General features: G+C 38.7%; 1 protein-coding gene across 5 annotated transcripts in view; it reads right to left on the bottom strand.

Annotated features, from left to right (window-relative positions):
* The window catches only part of MYPN (myopalladin), a 105,085-nt gene that overhangs the window by 69,308 nt on the left and 18,780 nt on the right, over nucleotides 1–16,997 (bottom strand). Inside the window, exons 4-6 of one of the 5 annotated variants that reach the window (XM_025396639.1) lie at nucleotides 6,736–6,789; nucleotides 5,978–6,031; nucleotides 5,510–5,641 (exon numbers count right to left, since the gene is read on the bottom strand). The exons of the other annotated variants lie outside the window; for them this stretch is intronic. Coding sequence (XP_025252424.1) covers nucleotides 5,510–5,529 — 20 coding nt within the window. The 5' untranslated portion in view covers nucleotides 5,530–5,641; nucleotides 5,978–6,031; nucleotides 6,736–6,789. The remainder of the gene's footprint in view (nucleotides 1–5,509; nucleotides 5,642–5,977; nucleotides 6,032–6,735; nucleotides 6,790–16,997) is intronic. 5 annotated transcript variants of the gene reach the window in all.

Here is a 16,997-nt window from a genome sequence, read left to right on the forward strand (position 1 = left end):
ATGTCGTCCTGCCATAGATATGTGGAAGTTCTACCCCACCCCCATACTTGTGAATATGACCTTACGGGGGACAAGAAATAAGATATGTTCATGTTGTTTGCATTTGCAGAAAGAAAATTGGAAAGAATAAAATGCAAATCATAAGCGGTTATTAGGGGCAAAGGGAAACAAGATGGATAAGGACAGATAGGAGTGAGATGGCTCAATGTACCTTTTTTTTTTTTTTTTTTTTTGAGATGGAGTCTCACTCTGTCACCCAGGCTGGAGTGCAATGGTGCGATCTCGGCTCACTGCAACCTCTGCCTCTTGGGTTCAAGCGATTCTCCTGCCTCAGCCTCCCGAGTAGCTGGGACTGCAGGCGCCTGCAACCATGCCCAGCTAATTTTTGCATTTTTAATAGAGATGGGGTTTCGCCATTTAGGCCAGGTTGGTCTCGAACTCCTGACCTCATGATCCGCCCACTTCGGCCTCCCGAAGTGCTGGGATTACAGGTGTGAGCCACCACGCCTGGCCTGGCTCAATGTACCCTTTTACATTTTTTCATTTTTTGAAATAATAACTGTTAATCAATTTAATAAAAAGTAATTAACTGGGAGGTATAATAACTACTAAGTATCAAAAATTAAGTAGCCCTGGCAGTTGCTAATCTTTCCTGTAATTTAGATCTAACCACTCAGTGCTGAAATCCATCTTCTCCCTCCTACCATTTATACAGCAAGATTCTTTTTTTTTTTTTGAGACCGAGTCTCGCTCTGTCACCAGGTTAGAGTGTAGTGGTCCAAACTCTGCTCACCGCAACCTCCGCCTCCTGGGTTCAAGCGATTCTTCTGCCTCAGCCTCCTGAGTAGCAGGGACTACAGGTGCACACTGCACACCACCACGCCCAGCTAATTTTTGTATTTTTAGTAGAGAGAGGGTTTCACCATGTTGACCAGAATGGTCTCGATCTCTTGACCTTGTGATCTACCCGCCTCAGCCTCCCAAAGTGCTAGGATTACAGGCATGAGCCACCACGCCCGGCCTTTTTTTTGGGGGGGGAGGGGGAAGGGTCTCACTCTGTTGCCCTGAAGTACAGTGGCATGATCATGGCTCACTCCAGCCTCAACCTCCCCGGACTCAGGTGATCCTCCCACCTCAGCCTTCCAAGTAGCTGGGAGCACAGGCATGTGCTGCCACACCTGGCTAATTTTTGTATTTTTAGTAGATATGGGTTTTGCTATGTTGCCCAGGCTGGTCTTGAACTCCTGGGCTCAAGCAATTCATCTGCCTTGGCCTTCCAAAGTGCTGGGATTATAGGAATGAGTCACCACACACATCTTGCCTTTAGGTGAAGGCAAGATTCTAAAGCACACTGAAGAAAACTCACCTGTTCAACTACTTCCCAACAGTCAAGCTATTCTTTATTATTCCATGAATATGTCATGGTCACGCCCCAACATTCAAGTCTGCCCATGTTTTTTCTCTCTGAGATTCTCTTTTTCTGCCTTTCAGCTACTACAAATATTCTGCTCAGATATCACCTCCTCCACAAAGCTATATTTTACTATCAATTCTGAATAATTGTTATGTTTTCTAACTTCACCTAAAAAAAAAACCATATACTATGTCATGCAAATACTTGATTACACACTCTTTTATTATTTTCATCAAACTTCTGCTCAGATATCACCTCCTCCACAAAGCTATATTTTACTATCAATTCTGAATAATTGTTATGTTTTCTAACTTCACCTAAAAAAATAAACATATACTATGTCATGCAAATACTTGATTACGCACTCTTTTATTATTTTCTATTTTGAAAATGTGTCCAGTTTCCTAGGTTGTAAATTCTTTGAAGGTAAAGACAGTGTCTTAGATGCTCTTGTAAGCATCCACAGTGCCTACCATAGTTTTCTATATACTCTCTCCTTTGGCCTTCTTATCCATCCTATAATTTCAATTATTACCTCTATTTGGGACAACATCCAAATTTGCCTTTCCAGCTCTGATTTCTGGACCACATCTCCCATCACTCTTCCCTTCACTACGTTCCAACCACATTGGTCTTTTGATTCTGTGAACACATAAGCTTTTCCCCACTTTGGAATTTTGGTACTTCCTGAAACCCTCCTCCCCCAGATCTTTACAAAGATAGGTCCTTCTCATGAGTCAGATCTCAGCTGAAATGTTGCCTTCTCAGAGAGGCCTTCCCTGACCCTCTTCCCAAAATAGCCCCCTTATCCTCAGTCACTGTAGCACATTACCCTCTTTTGTTATCTTCATAACATTTATTACTATCTGAAATTGTCTTATATACTTGTTTATTTTGTTGCGGTTTGCTCCCTTCACTAGACTGCAAAGTGCACGAGAGGACCGTATTGGTCTTATTCACCACTACAATGCCAGCACCTACAATAGCGCCCTGGAACATGGTAGGAACTCAGAAAATAAGTGTTTGATGGGTTTGTCGAAAGATTGAATGATGGAAAAAAATTCATAGTTAATATTTTCTAAGTATTTGTTATTTACTTCATCAAGTTCTATGGCAACCTTTGATTTCTGTTGTGGCAGCAGCAGTACATAGAGCTGCTGAAATGGGTTCATAAATCTCCCAAAGCATAAAACTACCAAGACCACAAGGAGCTTGTACAAACAAATCCTCAGAGCGTGTGCAGCTCCAAATTCAAATACTGGATGTCCGATTAAACATGACATATGGATCACATATATTTATCTTTACTATCCTCCTGAAATGCCCCCAAAATGAGAATAAAATAATTTTTTAAAGGTACAAAACCATAAGGACAAAAAGAATGGAAGGGGAGACAATAGCAGACCTAAGACTTCAAAACGCTTGGAAGGTGGAAAGAAGGTTGAGGAGCCAGGAGATCTGAGAAATGTGGAAACCAAGTGCCCACTTGGGGATATTAGTGAAAGAAGAAGCCAATTTGTGCAGCAGAACCCCAGAAAGTTTTGGGATTTGGAGACACAAGGTTGCTGACAATGGGGGAAGAGATACAGAGCTTACAACAGGGAGGTTGGTTACAAATTTGGAAAATGAGCTTTTAGATCTCCCCACTAGGTCACCTCTCCTTTTCTGAGCCATTAGTGAATGTCCCAAAATGAAAGCTGAGTTGCAGGCTGAACCAGCAGCTGCTCCATGTTGGAGCAGGAGGAAGGGCTTCTAAAGGGATTTCTCTAGGGAAAAACATGGTCCTTATGGATCACCTAAGACTGCATGGAAGAGAATATTTAGGAGAAGTTACACAAATCTGTTGGCGAATTAAGACAAATTTGCAATAGAAAAACAGAACTAAGCGTTAAAAAAAAATAGTGTCATCCACTTTAAGGTCAAAATAAAGAGTTGTATGAGCAAAGAAACATTCACTTTACCCTACCAGGCTTGGTAGTGAACAATACTTAGGTAGTAACAGGATGGTAAGCAGTTTTCTAAACCACAGTGTGATGATTATAATGAAGTGATAAAGAAAGGAGCAAGGGGAATGCTAGTGTAAGGGGTGCTAACCCTTCATCTTGCAGAATAGGAAGTCAGCAGAAATAGCTAACATCAGCAAACCAAGCAAGCAATAGCGGTAGAAGCATATCACAGTGGTTCTGAAGGTGTAGCTCACTTTCTGTGAAGACAGAACCAGTTTTATATAATACAAAGATATTATTTGCCTTTTCATTGTGTTAACATTTACACTGATGATGCAAAAGCCACTGTGGGTCTAACTGCTGGTGCTTTAGCAACACAAATTAAAGCACTGTTGCAAAACTGATTAGTGGTTATTGCATTTACCACCACACTTGCAGTTTAAAAAAAGAAAGAAGAAAGAAAAAGAGGCCAGGTGCGGTGGGTGGCTCACGCCTGTAATCCTAGCATTTTGGGAGGCTGAGGCGGGTGGATCACCTGAGGTCAGGAGTTCGAGACCAGCCTGACCAACATGGAAAAAACCCAACTCTACTAAAAATACAAAAATTAGCTAGGCGTGGTGGCGCACACCTGTAATCCCAGCTACTCAGGAGACTGAGGAAGGAGAATCGCTTGAACCCAGGAGGCACGGAGGTTGCAATGAGCCAAAATCGCGGGACTGCACTCCAGCCTGCACTACGTGAGAGAGACTCCATCACCAAAAAAAAAAAAAAGAAAGAAAGAAAAAGAAAAATTCCGTTTCACCAAAAAATGTCCTTGATGAAGCAGTAAAAATCATTACTTTTATTAATCTCCACCTTGAGACCATGTGTTCTTAATATTTGGGTGGAAAAATGAGAAGTATTAATAGCATAAGTATTAATAGCATAAAAATCTGTTGCATATGGAAGAACACTTGTGTGATGTTGACATTAAGGGCTGAACTAACTGCTTAATGCATGAAACAATATTTTAACTTGAAAGAACAAATGATAGACAAATTGTGGTTATTCAAACTTGGGTATTCAGCAGACATTTTCTCAAAAATGAAGGAAGTAAACCTGACATTTCAAGTAAAAAAAAACCTGACTGTATTTGTTGGAATGAAAAAATTTGAGGTTTCAAGGGAAAATTAGAAGTTTGGAAAACTTGTATCCTCCGCGGTAAGTTTATGGTTTTCCAATACTTAAATAATTTTTTATGAAATCAGTGATGATATTAACAAATGTGATTTTAAAATATTATATAATAAAATGTATCACCTTTTGGAAGATCTGCATTACTCATTTTCCTGATGACCAATGCGTGATATTATCCATTCAAAGTTCAAGACAGACCAGTAGGTTTCAGTACAGCAGAGTACAAATGTTTATTGGTGTGGTTTCAGATTTCACATTGCAACGAATCTTTCAAAAACGACTGCTAGTTAATTTTAATATAGTATCAAACAAGAATAGCCACAATTTCCTGAAAAGACTATTAAAATACTCCTCCTGTTTCTGACTACAAAACTGTGTAAGGTTGGATTTTTAAAAATTTACTTCAACCTAAACAACATAATACAACAAACTGGATGCAGAAGCCAATGTGAGGATCCAGCTGTCTTCCATTAAACCAGATATTAAAGAGATAGGCAAACATTGAAAAACAATGCTACTCTTCTCACTAAATGATTTTTTGTTCGTTTTGGAAAATGCAGTTATTTTTTATAACATTTTTTGTTAACATGTTTATTATTACTATTTAAAAATGAATAAACAAATATTTAAAATATTTTTTCAGTTTTAAATTCTAATATGATAAATAAATAAAATATTACAATTCACATAAAACCTCCTTTGGGCCTCATTGATTTTTAAGATTGTAAAGGGATCCTGAGAACAAAAAGTTTGAACCACTCTCATGTTATTTAGAAGCTAGCAGTAAATAAACAGAAAATTGCAAAAAAGTGTTGAAAATGGTCTGTTCTTTAATAACATTTGGCTTTTAAAGCAATGTAACTCTATTAATTTGATAAAACAAATATCAATAGCTATTTCAAAACTAATACTTTCCATTATACAAACATTATAGGATTATTTAAATTCTTTAGAGAACATTTCTCGTCCTTACCAAAATGAGAGTGGAAACATCTATGAGCAATTGGATAGCCAGAAGGAGATAAATAGAATGATTCAAATGCCCAAACTCTCTGTCAGAAGTGTTTTTGTCCTTACTCAGATGGCCAGGATGGCCTCAGCAGGCCTAAAAAAACAATCCGTAACCGTCACTCTGACTTTAACAGCATGACCCACTCAGAAATTAGGCAGGGATCAGGCTGGCTTCTGAAAAGGTATTAAATTTACCCAGCTATGCTGAAGACTTTTGAGGGTCAGGGGGAACCATACTCTTAAACCTCCATCCATGTTAGGGAATGCTTTCATAGAAATGGCCTGACTGGCAGCATGTTTTTAGAACGCCAAATCCTCATGACACTTACAGAATGGCAGTAGATGCCAGGCATGATTCATGGCTCAATATAAATGAGTCAATGATTGGGATAAATAGGGCAGGTCCAGATGGTTAAAGAAAAGGACCCACCTTTCATGCACAAGGATGGCTTGCCATATCTGCTCATTTGGCTAGCTAGCAAGCCTAGGAAGAAAGAAGGAAGACACTGAAGAGACACATTTTTCAGATTTAACTGGACTTTTGACTGCGTGTCACCATTCTGCTGTGAGGTTACTATTTCTTCTAAAATATGGCTTGGATAAATATTATGACTCATTGTTTTAGCACATTAACAACTTCTAAACGTAATTTGAATGTGTTATTCTGACTCACCAGTAATAACGCTTGTTAAAAGAATGATTACTCAGAGTCTTTCTTTAACCATGCCCCAGCCCTTCCAAAGTCTCTATCCCAACTTCTGTTATTCCCTGTCCTAACACCCTGTTCTTTTCCTTTCTGGAACCTTTATATATTTTATAATTATATATTTATTTGTAGTTTTATTTGTTTTAATGTTTCTCTTCCTTACTGGACAATAAACACAAGGGCAGAAATTATCTCGCTTGTTTTGTTTACCTCTGTCTATCTCACACCTAGCACAGTGTATGGTACGTTTCAGCTGCTCAAAACATATTTGTTGTATGAATGTTAACTGAATGAACTCAGTTAGGGTCATTATAGCCTCAAGTTTTTTTCGTTTTCATTTTTTCAAGAAGGCCTGGGCACTAGAAAAGGACTTTCCTTTAATTGTCTTTGCCCAGCTTCATTTAACAATGAACGCTTGACCTCTTAAGTGAAGAATGTGGGGCCTAAAACACAGCCAAAAAGTAGTACATTTACTTACTCACATTTCCAGCTCTTTCCAAGCATCAAAGCAACTCTTCTTCATATACAGAGTGCAACTGGAGTATATTGGACAATAAGATAATAATAGATGTCTAAAAAAGTTATGTTGAATTTTGTGACACAATTTGTATGTCCTGTTTGACTGCTACTGAGTTAGTAAACTTAAGTCTTCATGTCCATGTTCCACTCATGGGAGGGTATGGTGTAAGCGGGAGGATATGTCTATGTTTTAAGTGTTCTTAAAATTTATTGAGTTCTGGCCGGTCATGGTGGCTCACGCCTGTAATCCCAGCACTTTGGGAGGCTGAGGCAGGCAGATCACTTGAGGTCAGGAGTTCGAGACCAGCCTGGCCAACATGGCGAAATCCCCATCTCTACTAAAAATACAAAAATTAGCCAGGCGTGATAGTGCATGCCTGTAATCCCAGCTACTCGGGAGGCTGAGGTGCGAGAATCACTTGAACCCGGGAGACAAAGGTTGCCGTGAGCCAAGATGGCGCCACTGGACTCCAGCCTAGGTGAAGGAGTGAGACTCTGTCTCAGAAAATAAATAAATAAAACAAAGTAAAATAAAACAATTTATTGAGTTATTCCAGGCAGAAACTTCTTGGTAACTTAAGAAAAGCATAAATAGGTAGTGGCTAATACCAAGACATCAATACCACCCCTTACCACATATCCTATTTTAGATATAACAAAACAGAGGATGAATAAATGTGAAGATGAAAACAGTTCCTAAAATAGTTTTTTTTAAACGTTAAATTACTTTGAGGAGGGGTGACTAGAAAATTTTTATTGTCTCCTTCTAGAAATCTTTCTTTTTCTTTGTCTCATAGTACTTATTACTAAATTGCTATGTAATTTACTTATTTATTAAATATAATATTTATCTGTTCTCCTTCACCTCATCTAGAATGTAATATGGCAGGAAACTTTGCTTTACTTACTGATGAATCCCAAGTATCTGGAATAGTCCCTGATAGTAGTGAGACTAGTAGGGAGTGCTGAATGAATTGTTATTGAATGAATGAACAAATGAACATCTTGAATTTTTTAGTTTTGTTGTTATTGTTAATTCAATGTACTTGAATTTTTGCATGTTACATAGTTTGAAGAATGGTTTCTTCCCTTCCTCTGTTTGCTATGTTAGCTCTTTCTTTTAGAGTAAATTATTCTATTTGTTCAATTTAGAGCCTCTCATGGTGTTGACTTCTTAGCTTTTTGAAAATCTTGCTTTTTTGTGGAGGTTGGCTCTGATTACAGGGGGATATTTTTAGTGATTGCTGGGGAGGAGCACTGTAATTTCAGGTAGGCATGTACTGTGTACCAGTAGCTCCTCAGTCCTCCCGCCTATCTGGGACGCTGCCCTGCTTGTCCAGCACACATTTGCTGCTCTGGCTTCTTTATAAATTGGCAGTGCTTGTGGCTCAAGCAGGGGAAGCAGGAGGCACTGACCTACACAGCTGCTCTTAATGTAGCTCCCAGATTAATCACCCTGACCGCCCTGGGCCCCCTCTCACTTATTGTATCTTTTGCCCCTGAGCCTGGAGCATGTCCAGAGAGCTCCTTACTCTGCAACAGTCTTCTCTAGGATATAATTTGGGCTTTGGGTTCTCTTGTCAATCAGGTTCCATCTGCTTAGAGGCAGATTTACCATGAAGCCAGTGAAGCTTCAGGGTTCCTCACCTACACTTCCAAAGCCCTATACCTAATTGCATATTTACAATTTGTATTATTTATCTTAAAGGGGACTTCCCAAACTGTGTACACTTCTGGGCCCACAAAACTTGACTCTCTTCCATCTATATGCTTTCTACCTTTGAGAAATTTGTTAAAATTTCAGGTCTATAGGCTGGGCACGGTGGCTCATGCCTGTAATCCCAGCACTTTGGGAGGCTGAGGCAAGTGGATCACGTGAGGTCAGGAGTTCGAGACCAGCCTGGCCAAGATGGCAGAACCCTGTCTCTACTAAAAATACAAAAATTAGCCAGGTATGATGGCAGGCGCTTATAATCCCAGCTACTACAGAGGCTGAGGCAGGAGAATCGCTTGAACCAAGAAGGTGGAGGCTACAGTGAGCTAAGATCATGCCACTGCACTCCAGCCTGGGCGACAGAGCAAGACTCCATCTTAAAAGAAAAAAAAAAAATCAGGTGTACACATGCCATTCTATATGGTTTTCCAATTGGGTTTCGGGGTGTTGGAAGAGAAGATAGGCCCATATGCTCAGTCTACCATTTTGGGAAGATGATGCCCTTTTCACTGCTAAACTACTTCTAATTTACCTTCGGTGCCCATCACCCTCTCAAACTGCCCTTACTGAGGTCATTATGGCCTCCATGTTATTAAATCAAATGATACTTTTCAATTTTCATCTTACTTGATCTCTAATTAGTATTCACTGTAGTCAACTATTTAATCCCTCTTGCAGCAACTCTTCTTTTTTATGACTGTCCTATATCCCCCCTACCATTTGGGATGTTCCTTGCCAATTTCCTTTAGGGGATTTTTGTCATCTACCCAAACTTTAAATCTTGGCATTCCTTTGCAGTATGGTCTGGACAGGAGTGATACTCGAAGTAATTAACTGCTGATTCAGAATGGATGCCACTACCAATCAGAAAGATGTAAACCATAACCAGCCTCATGGGCTATACCAGTTGTACTAACTAAATATCACACTTAGAGCTTGGGGCCAATTATCTTCTGACAAAAATATGAGAAAGAAAATTGAGGCAAATTTTGTACTTGAACAAAAATGCAAAATCCTTTTTAAAATTAGCAAACCAAATCTTGAAATATATAAAAAGATAGTGGATTATGACAAAATTGTGTTTATCCAAAGAATTCAAGGTTGACTTACCATTATAAAATCAATATTCTTTACCATACTAACAGAGTAAAGGGGAAAAACACATGATAATCTCAATAAATGCAGAAAAAGTGCTTGAAAAGACTCGACATCCATTCATGGTTTTTAAAAATCTTAGTATTTTTAGACATCAGAACTTACAACAAAATCCTACAGAATATATTATTATAGAACTAGAAAGCATTCTCTTCAAGATCAGAAATAAGACTAGAGCATGTATTGAACAGAACAAGACACTTCTGTTCAACATTGTACCAAAGGATTCAGTCAGCTCAAAACAGCAAAAGTAATGAAATATGAAATAGAGGATTATAAAGGAAGAACACACCCAAAAATCTATAGATAGATCTCTATAAATTTAGTGGTTGTTGAGTGAGGAAAAGTCCTCCAAAGGAGAATTGTTTAATGAATTTAACAAGGTTATAGAAGTTGATTGTATTTCTATTATATAACAAACATAGAAAGTAATTTTTAACAAAGATACCATTTAGCATTAAAAATAATAATAATAGCATTAAAAATGAGATGCCTATGAATAAAGCTAACCAAGGATTTATAAAATCCCAAGAAAAGATTACAAATATTTTTTGAAAGAAATTAAAGAATACTGTCTATGAAGGCAGGCATAGTGGCTCACACCTGTAGTCCCTGCTACTCAGGACAACCAGGCGGGAGGATCACCTGAATCTGGGAGTTCAAGGTTACAGTAAGCTATCACTGTGCCACTGCACTCCATCCTGGGTGACAGAAATTAAAGAATACCTTTGAAAACTGAGAAATATACTATGTCCTTAACTATGAAAGCTCAGTATTTTAAAGATGTCAACTTCCCCTAAATCGATCTACAGATTCAATGCAATTCCAAAAATCTTATTAGTGGTTTTTTTTTTTGTTTTTTTTTTTTTTTTTTTTTTTTGACACAGTCTCGATCTGTTGCCTAGGCTGGAGTGCACTGACACAATCTCGGCTCACTGCAACCCCCACCTCCTGAGTTCAAGCGATTCTCTTGCCTCAGCCTCCCAAGTAGCTGAGACTACAGGCGCCTGCCACCACGCCTGGCTAATTATTGTATTTTTAATAGAGATGGGTTTTCACCATGTTGGCCAGGCTAGTCTCGAACTCCTGACCTCAAGTGATCCACCTGCCTCAGCCTCCCAAAGTGCTGGGACTACAAGCGTGAGCCACTGTGCCCGGACTAGATTTTAAAACTTGAAAAAAGGATTCCAAAATTTATATTAGAGGGCAAAAGAGCAAGAAGAGCCGAACATCCTTAAAATGAAAAAGTTGGAAACCAAGAGCTGTGAAAAGCCTATTATAATGAGATAAATAAACCACAGGAAAATAAGAGAAAGTCCATACGTTTAAGAATTTCAATTTATGATGAACTGACACTATAGATCAGTGGGGAAAAGATGTACTTTTCCATTAACTGGTGCTAGAATAATTAGCTATTCAATCTTAAAAAATGAAAATAGGTTCCCTGCTTTACATCATACACAAAAATCAACTTTAAGTGAATTAAAAACTTAAATGTGAAAGACAAAATTATAAAATTTTTGGAAGACAAAATACAAGAATATCTTTATGACTTTGAGGTTAGGAAGAATTTCTTAAACTAGATGCAAACTACAAAAACCAAAATCATAAAGGAAAAAATTAATTAATTTGGAGCTAAAGTTAAGAATATCTAATTATCTAAAGATAAATTAAAATAAAAATAAAAAGAGAAAATAGAAAGATAAATGAAACCAGAAGAGGATATTTTCATAACATGTTATATGACTAGTATCCAGCAGTATCCAGGACATTGTCCTTTTTTTTTTCTTTTTTTGAGAGGGAGTTTCACTCTTTTCCCCCAGGTTGGAGTGCAATGGCACAATCTCGGCTCACTGTAACCTCCACCTCCTGGGTTCAAGCGATTCTCCTGCCTCAGCCTCCCGAGTAGCTGGGATTATAGGCGCCTGCCACCACACCTGGCTAATTATTGTATTTTTAGTAGAGACGGGGTTTCACCATGTTGGCCAGGCTAGTCTCGAACTCCTGACCTCAGGTGATCCACCTGCCTCGGCCTCCCAAAGTGCTGGGATTACAGGCATGAGCCACCGCGCCCAGTCTATCCAGGATATTTTAAAAGTTTTGTAAACCAATAAGAAAAGAACAAACAATCCAATAGAAAAATGAGTGAAAGATGTAAACAGGCCCTTCATAAAATATGAGCCCTGAAAGGTCAATAAACAAAAAAATTTCAGCCTCATTTGTAACTGTGGAAATGAAAATCAAAACCACTTGAGTGGTACTTCATACCCATCAGACTGGCAAAAATTTAAAAGTCTGGTATAGGTTGAGTGTCCCAAATCCAAAAATATGTAATCCAAAATGCTACAAAAATTTAAAATTTTCTGAGTGCTGACAACACTCAAAGGAAATGTTTATTAGAGCCATTCAGATTTGAAATTCTCAGATTTGGGATGCTCAACCAGTAAGTATAATGCAAATATTCCGAAATTCAATAAAAATTGAAATTTGAAACACTTCTGGTCTCAAACAATAATATCAATATTGGCAATGATGTAGAACAACCAAAACTCTTACACAATGTCGGTGGGAATGTAAATCAAAACAATTCCTTTGCAAAACAATTTGGTATTATCATAAAGTTTAAGTTATACATAGTCTGCCAGCAATTTTATGCCCAACACACTCATTCACCAGGAAGAACTTGTGTACCAGTAAAGTATATTAGAATGTTTGTAATGACATTGTGCATATTAGGAAAAATCCTGTAAACAACCCAAATGTACATCAATAATATAGTATTCTAGCCATACAGTAAAAGACTACATAGCAATGAAAACAAGTGATTTAGAGTTGCGTGTAACATGGATATACTTTTTAAAGAAAAAAATTCAAGTAGTAGAAGAAAATAGACATTCTGATTTCACTTGTATCAAAGTTTTAAAACATGTTAAAGTTACTAATATTATTTTTAAATACCTTTTCATTATGAAAACCTTCAAACATACATAGAGAGACTAGAACAATGTACCCCTTTGCACACATTGCTTAGCTTCAACAAATTATCAGCAGTTTGTTAGAACACAGACGGCTGAGCCTCTTCTCTAGACATCCTGATTCAGTGGGTCCGAGATGTGGCCTGTGAATTTACCTGTCCATCAATGTCGCAGGTGAAGCTAACGCTGCTGGTCCACGGACCCACTTTGAGTAGTCTGCTCTAGGAGGCTTTTAGAATCTGACCTCTTGGAATTAGTTTAAGGCACATTTTAAAAAGAGAGAGAGAGAATCTGGCCTCTAGTCTCTCTCTATACTTATCTCAAACCATTTCCTCCTCACTCTTTAAGATTAGTGACATCAAGACATAATTTGTTTCTTCAATTTCTTAAACTCACCAATTACCTTGCTGCCTCAAGGGCTTCACATTTTCTATTCCCTAAGCCTGCACCACTTTTCCCCACAGCCTACTTTGCCAGGCTAACTCTTAGCTGTCCTTTACGTCTCAGCCTTAATATCGCTTTTCAAGAAAACCTTCACAACCCACAAGGTTTGGTCCCTTTGCTATATGCTCCCTCCTTTATAACATTTATCATAATTGTAATCATATAGACAGTTACGGAATTTGTGTTTATTATCTGTGTTCCTTACTATACTCTATGCTGCATGAAGGCAGGGAATTTGTCTGTCTTGTTTGCTGCTTTAACCTTAGTGTCTACAACAGTATGTGGCACATAAATAGGCACTTAATATTTGTTGGATGAATGAATGAATGAAGGTATCTAGATTTTTCCAAAAAGTAGAAAGAAAAAGCCTGTAAATAGTGTAATATGAAATTAAGATATGCTTTTTATTTATAACTGTTTTGTTTCCTACACTACTTGTAGACAAATGACTGGAAGCAGCAATAACAAAACTTAACAGCCATAGCAGGCATCAATATCTATAAAAGGTCAATTTGTGCTGCCTCGAAAGGTTGTGTACAAGCAAACATAGAGTTACCCAGCTGTACATTCCTGGGGAAAGAATTTGGAGCTGGGATACAAGAAGGGATCACGGCCATTTGCTGTGAATTCTCACAGACTCTTTCATCTCTGGGTAATACATGAACGTATTTCATTTTCTAAGACAATTCCTCCAATGAAGCTATGTCCAAGAAAGATTAACAGGCTTGCAAAACACACTAGCTTCAGTGATACAGGATTCCATCCTTCTTATACAACAATTTCTACCCAGTTAACTTGGAAATCAACAATATAAGCAAAATAATTTTTCAACTTGTTAAACTAGGGTTACAAGAACTTGGGCAAAATACTGATTATATAATACACAGGAGCACATAGGTTAGGCTTCAGTTGCCCAGTATACTTATTATATTTTCTTGCTAAGATAGCAAAAAAGAATACTATCCTTATTGACTGTGGTGTTCCTCTTCAGCAAACCAAAATGTCTCATTACTTTGTTATTTTAATATATTTTTTAAGGAAATCCTCTGAATCAAAATCTGTTTTCCTGGGTCCTGTGGAGATGCCTCAAGAGTTTCAGTGGCGAACAAACAGGTAGGGCTCCAGGCGTCTCTATTCCACCCCTCTTCAAAACCCAATAGCACTACTTTATCTTAAAAAATGTATGTGTCCCAGGCTGGGCACGGTGGCTCACACCTGTAATCCCAGCACTTTGGGAGGCTGAAGCAGGCAGATCACGAGGTCAGGAGTTCAAGACCAGTCTGACCAACATGGTGAAACCCCATCTCTACTAAAAATACAAAAATTAGCCGAGCATGGTGGCATGCGCCTATAATCCCAGCTACTCAGGAAGCTGAGGCAGGAGAATTACTTGAACCCAGGAGGTAGAGGTTGCAGTGAGCCAAGATCATGCCACTGCACTCCAGCCTGGGTGACAGAGTGAGACTCCATCTCAAAAAAAAAAGAGAGAGAGAGAGAGAAAAAAAAGATATATGTGTCCCAGGTCGGGGGGTGGTAGCTCACACCTGCAATCCCAGCACTTTGGGAGGGCAAGGCAGGTGGATCACCTGAGGTCAGGAGTTCGAGATCAGCCTGGCTAACATGGTGAAACCCCATCTCTACTGAAAATTCAAAAAAATTAGCTGGGTGTGGTGGCAGGCACCTGTAATCCCAGTTACTTGGGAGGCTGAGGCAGGGGAACTGCTTGAACGCAGGAGGCAGAGGTTGCAGTGAGCCAAGATCTGGCCATTGCACTCTAGCCTGAGCGACAGAGAGAGAGATTCTGTGTCAAAAACACTACTCCACTCTAGCACTGGACTGAACCAACTAGAAGTTGGTTCCAAGTGTTACTTGTGTTTACAGTTCCTTTGTAAGTACAGAGATATTGTGTCAAGCTTTTCTCAGTGTCCAGGGTATTCCTTGGAATGTTTCTAGTTCCACTACTCTCTCATCTGACTTTCAGTCCTGCATTTCTGCCTGCCTCTTGGAAATGGTCCATCTGTCCCCTCAGACTCAAATTCCCATCGACCTCCTCCACAAACCAGCCACTTATTCCCTTGCCTCCATCCTTACTGGAGACCCCATCTTTCTCTTAAGTGTCCAGGTCCACAAACTTGTGGAGTAAATTTTGTATACCTGTCCTTCCTCTGTGGTGTGTCACCAAGTTCAGCTTGATTTCTTTTCTTCTAAATATTGCTCGCTGACATCTTTCCTCCTCGTTCCTACCATACCCACCCGAGTCCCACCAGAGCATCAGATGCCTAGGATACCTTCCGCAGCTTCCTAAGTGGCTTCATGGCTTCATTTTTTCCAGATGTGACTTATTCTTCCAGATTAATTCTTCTTAAATCCTCCCTTTCATCTTGTTACTTCCCCATACACAACCTTAAATGGTTTCCAGTTTGTTTTGAAACCAAGTCTGAACTACTCTGCTTTGCTTTCAAGGTTCTTCAAAGTCATCTGACTCTACTGTCCTTTCCAGTTTGGTCAGTGTCCTCCCTGCCATATAAAAAATCTTATTATAATTAGAGTGCCTGTGCCCTTCCATAACATGTTGAAGTGACCTGGCCTGAAAGGATCCATTCCTTCCACCTACCTCTTCAACCTTATCTCTAATCTTTCTTACCTTTACTCTGTGTTCTTGACATAGATGAGTACTTATGGTTCCCTGATAACACTTGCCTCGGGAGCTTTGCACTTGCTTTCCCCTCTATGCTTGGCATCCTCTACCTCCTGAGTTAACGCTTCCTTTATCATGTGCTCCAGGCTAAGCAACTCATATACTCCTTTAAACCACCACTGCCTCCTCTACAGACTCCTGTCATAGCCCTTATTATGTAATACTGCAGTGATTGATTTGTTTGCTGTCTGTCTGATTCCTAGCTATTAGACTGTGAGCCACCCTCTCAGAAGACTTTAGATTTGGTTTCAAAACAAGATTCCTGACCTCCACTAGCTCACAATTGTTTTGTACTCCCAGTGAATCACTTTAGTAACTCAATTGGTATTTGTTGAATGAGTAAATAAGAAACTTTCTACCTAAATTTTCACTATTCAAAGTTCAAGTAAAATCCTCCTACATCTCTGAAGACTTCTTTGACTTTTCTAGTCCTTTGCTCCTTCTGTGACACCTGACACTACTTAAAGTTTGTACTATAAAAATTAGGATTATTTCTTTAACTGTATCGCAAGTTCCTTGAAGGCAGGGATGCATATTTATATTGTGTCTGTCATTGCATTGATCACAGTGCTGAGCACACAGTAAAAACTAAATAAATACATATTTGCTTTCTGATTGGAGTTATATAAATTCTGTGCTTAGGAAAATGACAGCTACTAGTCTACTTGGAAAATTCTAATTCTGTTCTTAATCTAATTGCAGTCATAAAATTAAGTACTAATTCATTCAGAAAATATTTAGCATATACCTACTAATTTCCTAGCATCGAACCAGTGGTTAGGATACAGGTATGAATGCTGTCAGTAAAGAAATTCTTCCCAGGAAAAATTAGCATTGCTACATGGAAACTGTGTACATTTCTTTTACTTTTAAATTCGAAGATTTGTAAATTTTTAGTTGGCTGATTAAATGGTTTCCGAGTGGCCACCACATTACTTTGCTTTGTGGGGAATGTCTTCCTAATTGATATTTCTTAGTAGTGAATTGAATTCATTCTTGTATCTGAGATTGTCATGGCTGAAAAATGGGTAGGATGAGACCTGAATGATCTGGTCTAATTTTTGTTTTATAATCAATCTATGTTCAGAAAACTAATGGATTGGACAGGACTAATCTAAGTTTTGTGTGTATCACAACTGGAGTTCTCACCAGCTTACTTAGACTGACCAGATGCCACTGAGTGGTAGCTGTCATGGGGGCTGTGATGACATCTCACTAGCATTACCGACCAGAGTCTCC

Source organism: Theropithecus gelada, chromosome 9, assembly GCF_003255815.1.
Source record: "Theropithecus gelada isolate Dixy chromosome 9, Tgel_1.0, whole genome shotgun sequence".
NCBI classification, from domain to species: Eukaryota; Metazoa; Chordata; class Mammalia; order Primates; family Cercopithecidae; genus Theropithecus; species Theropithecus gelada.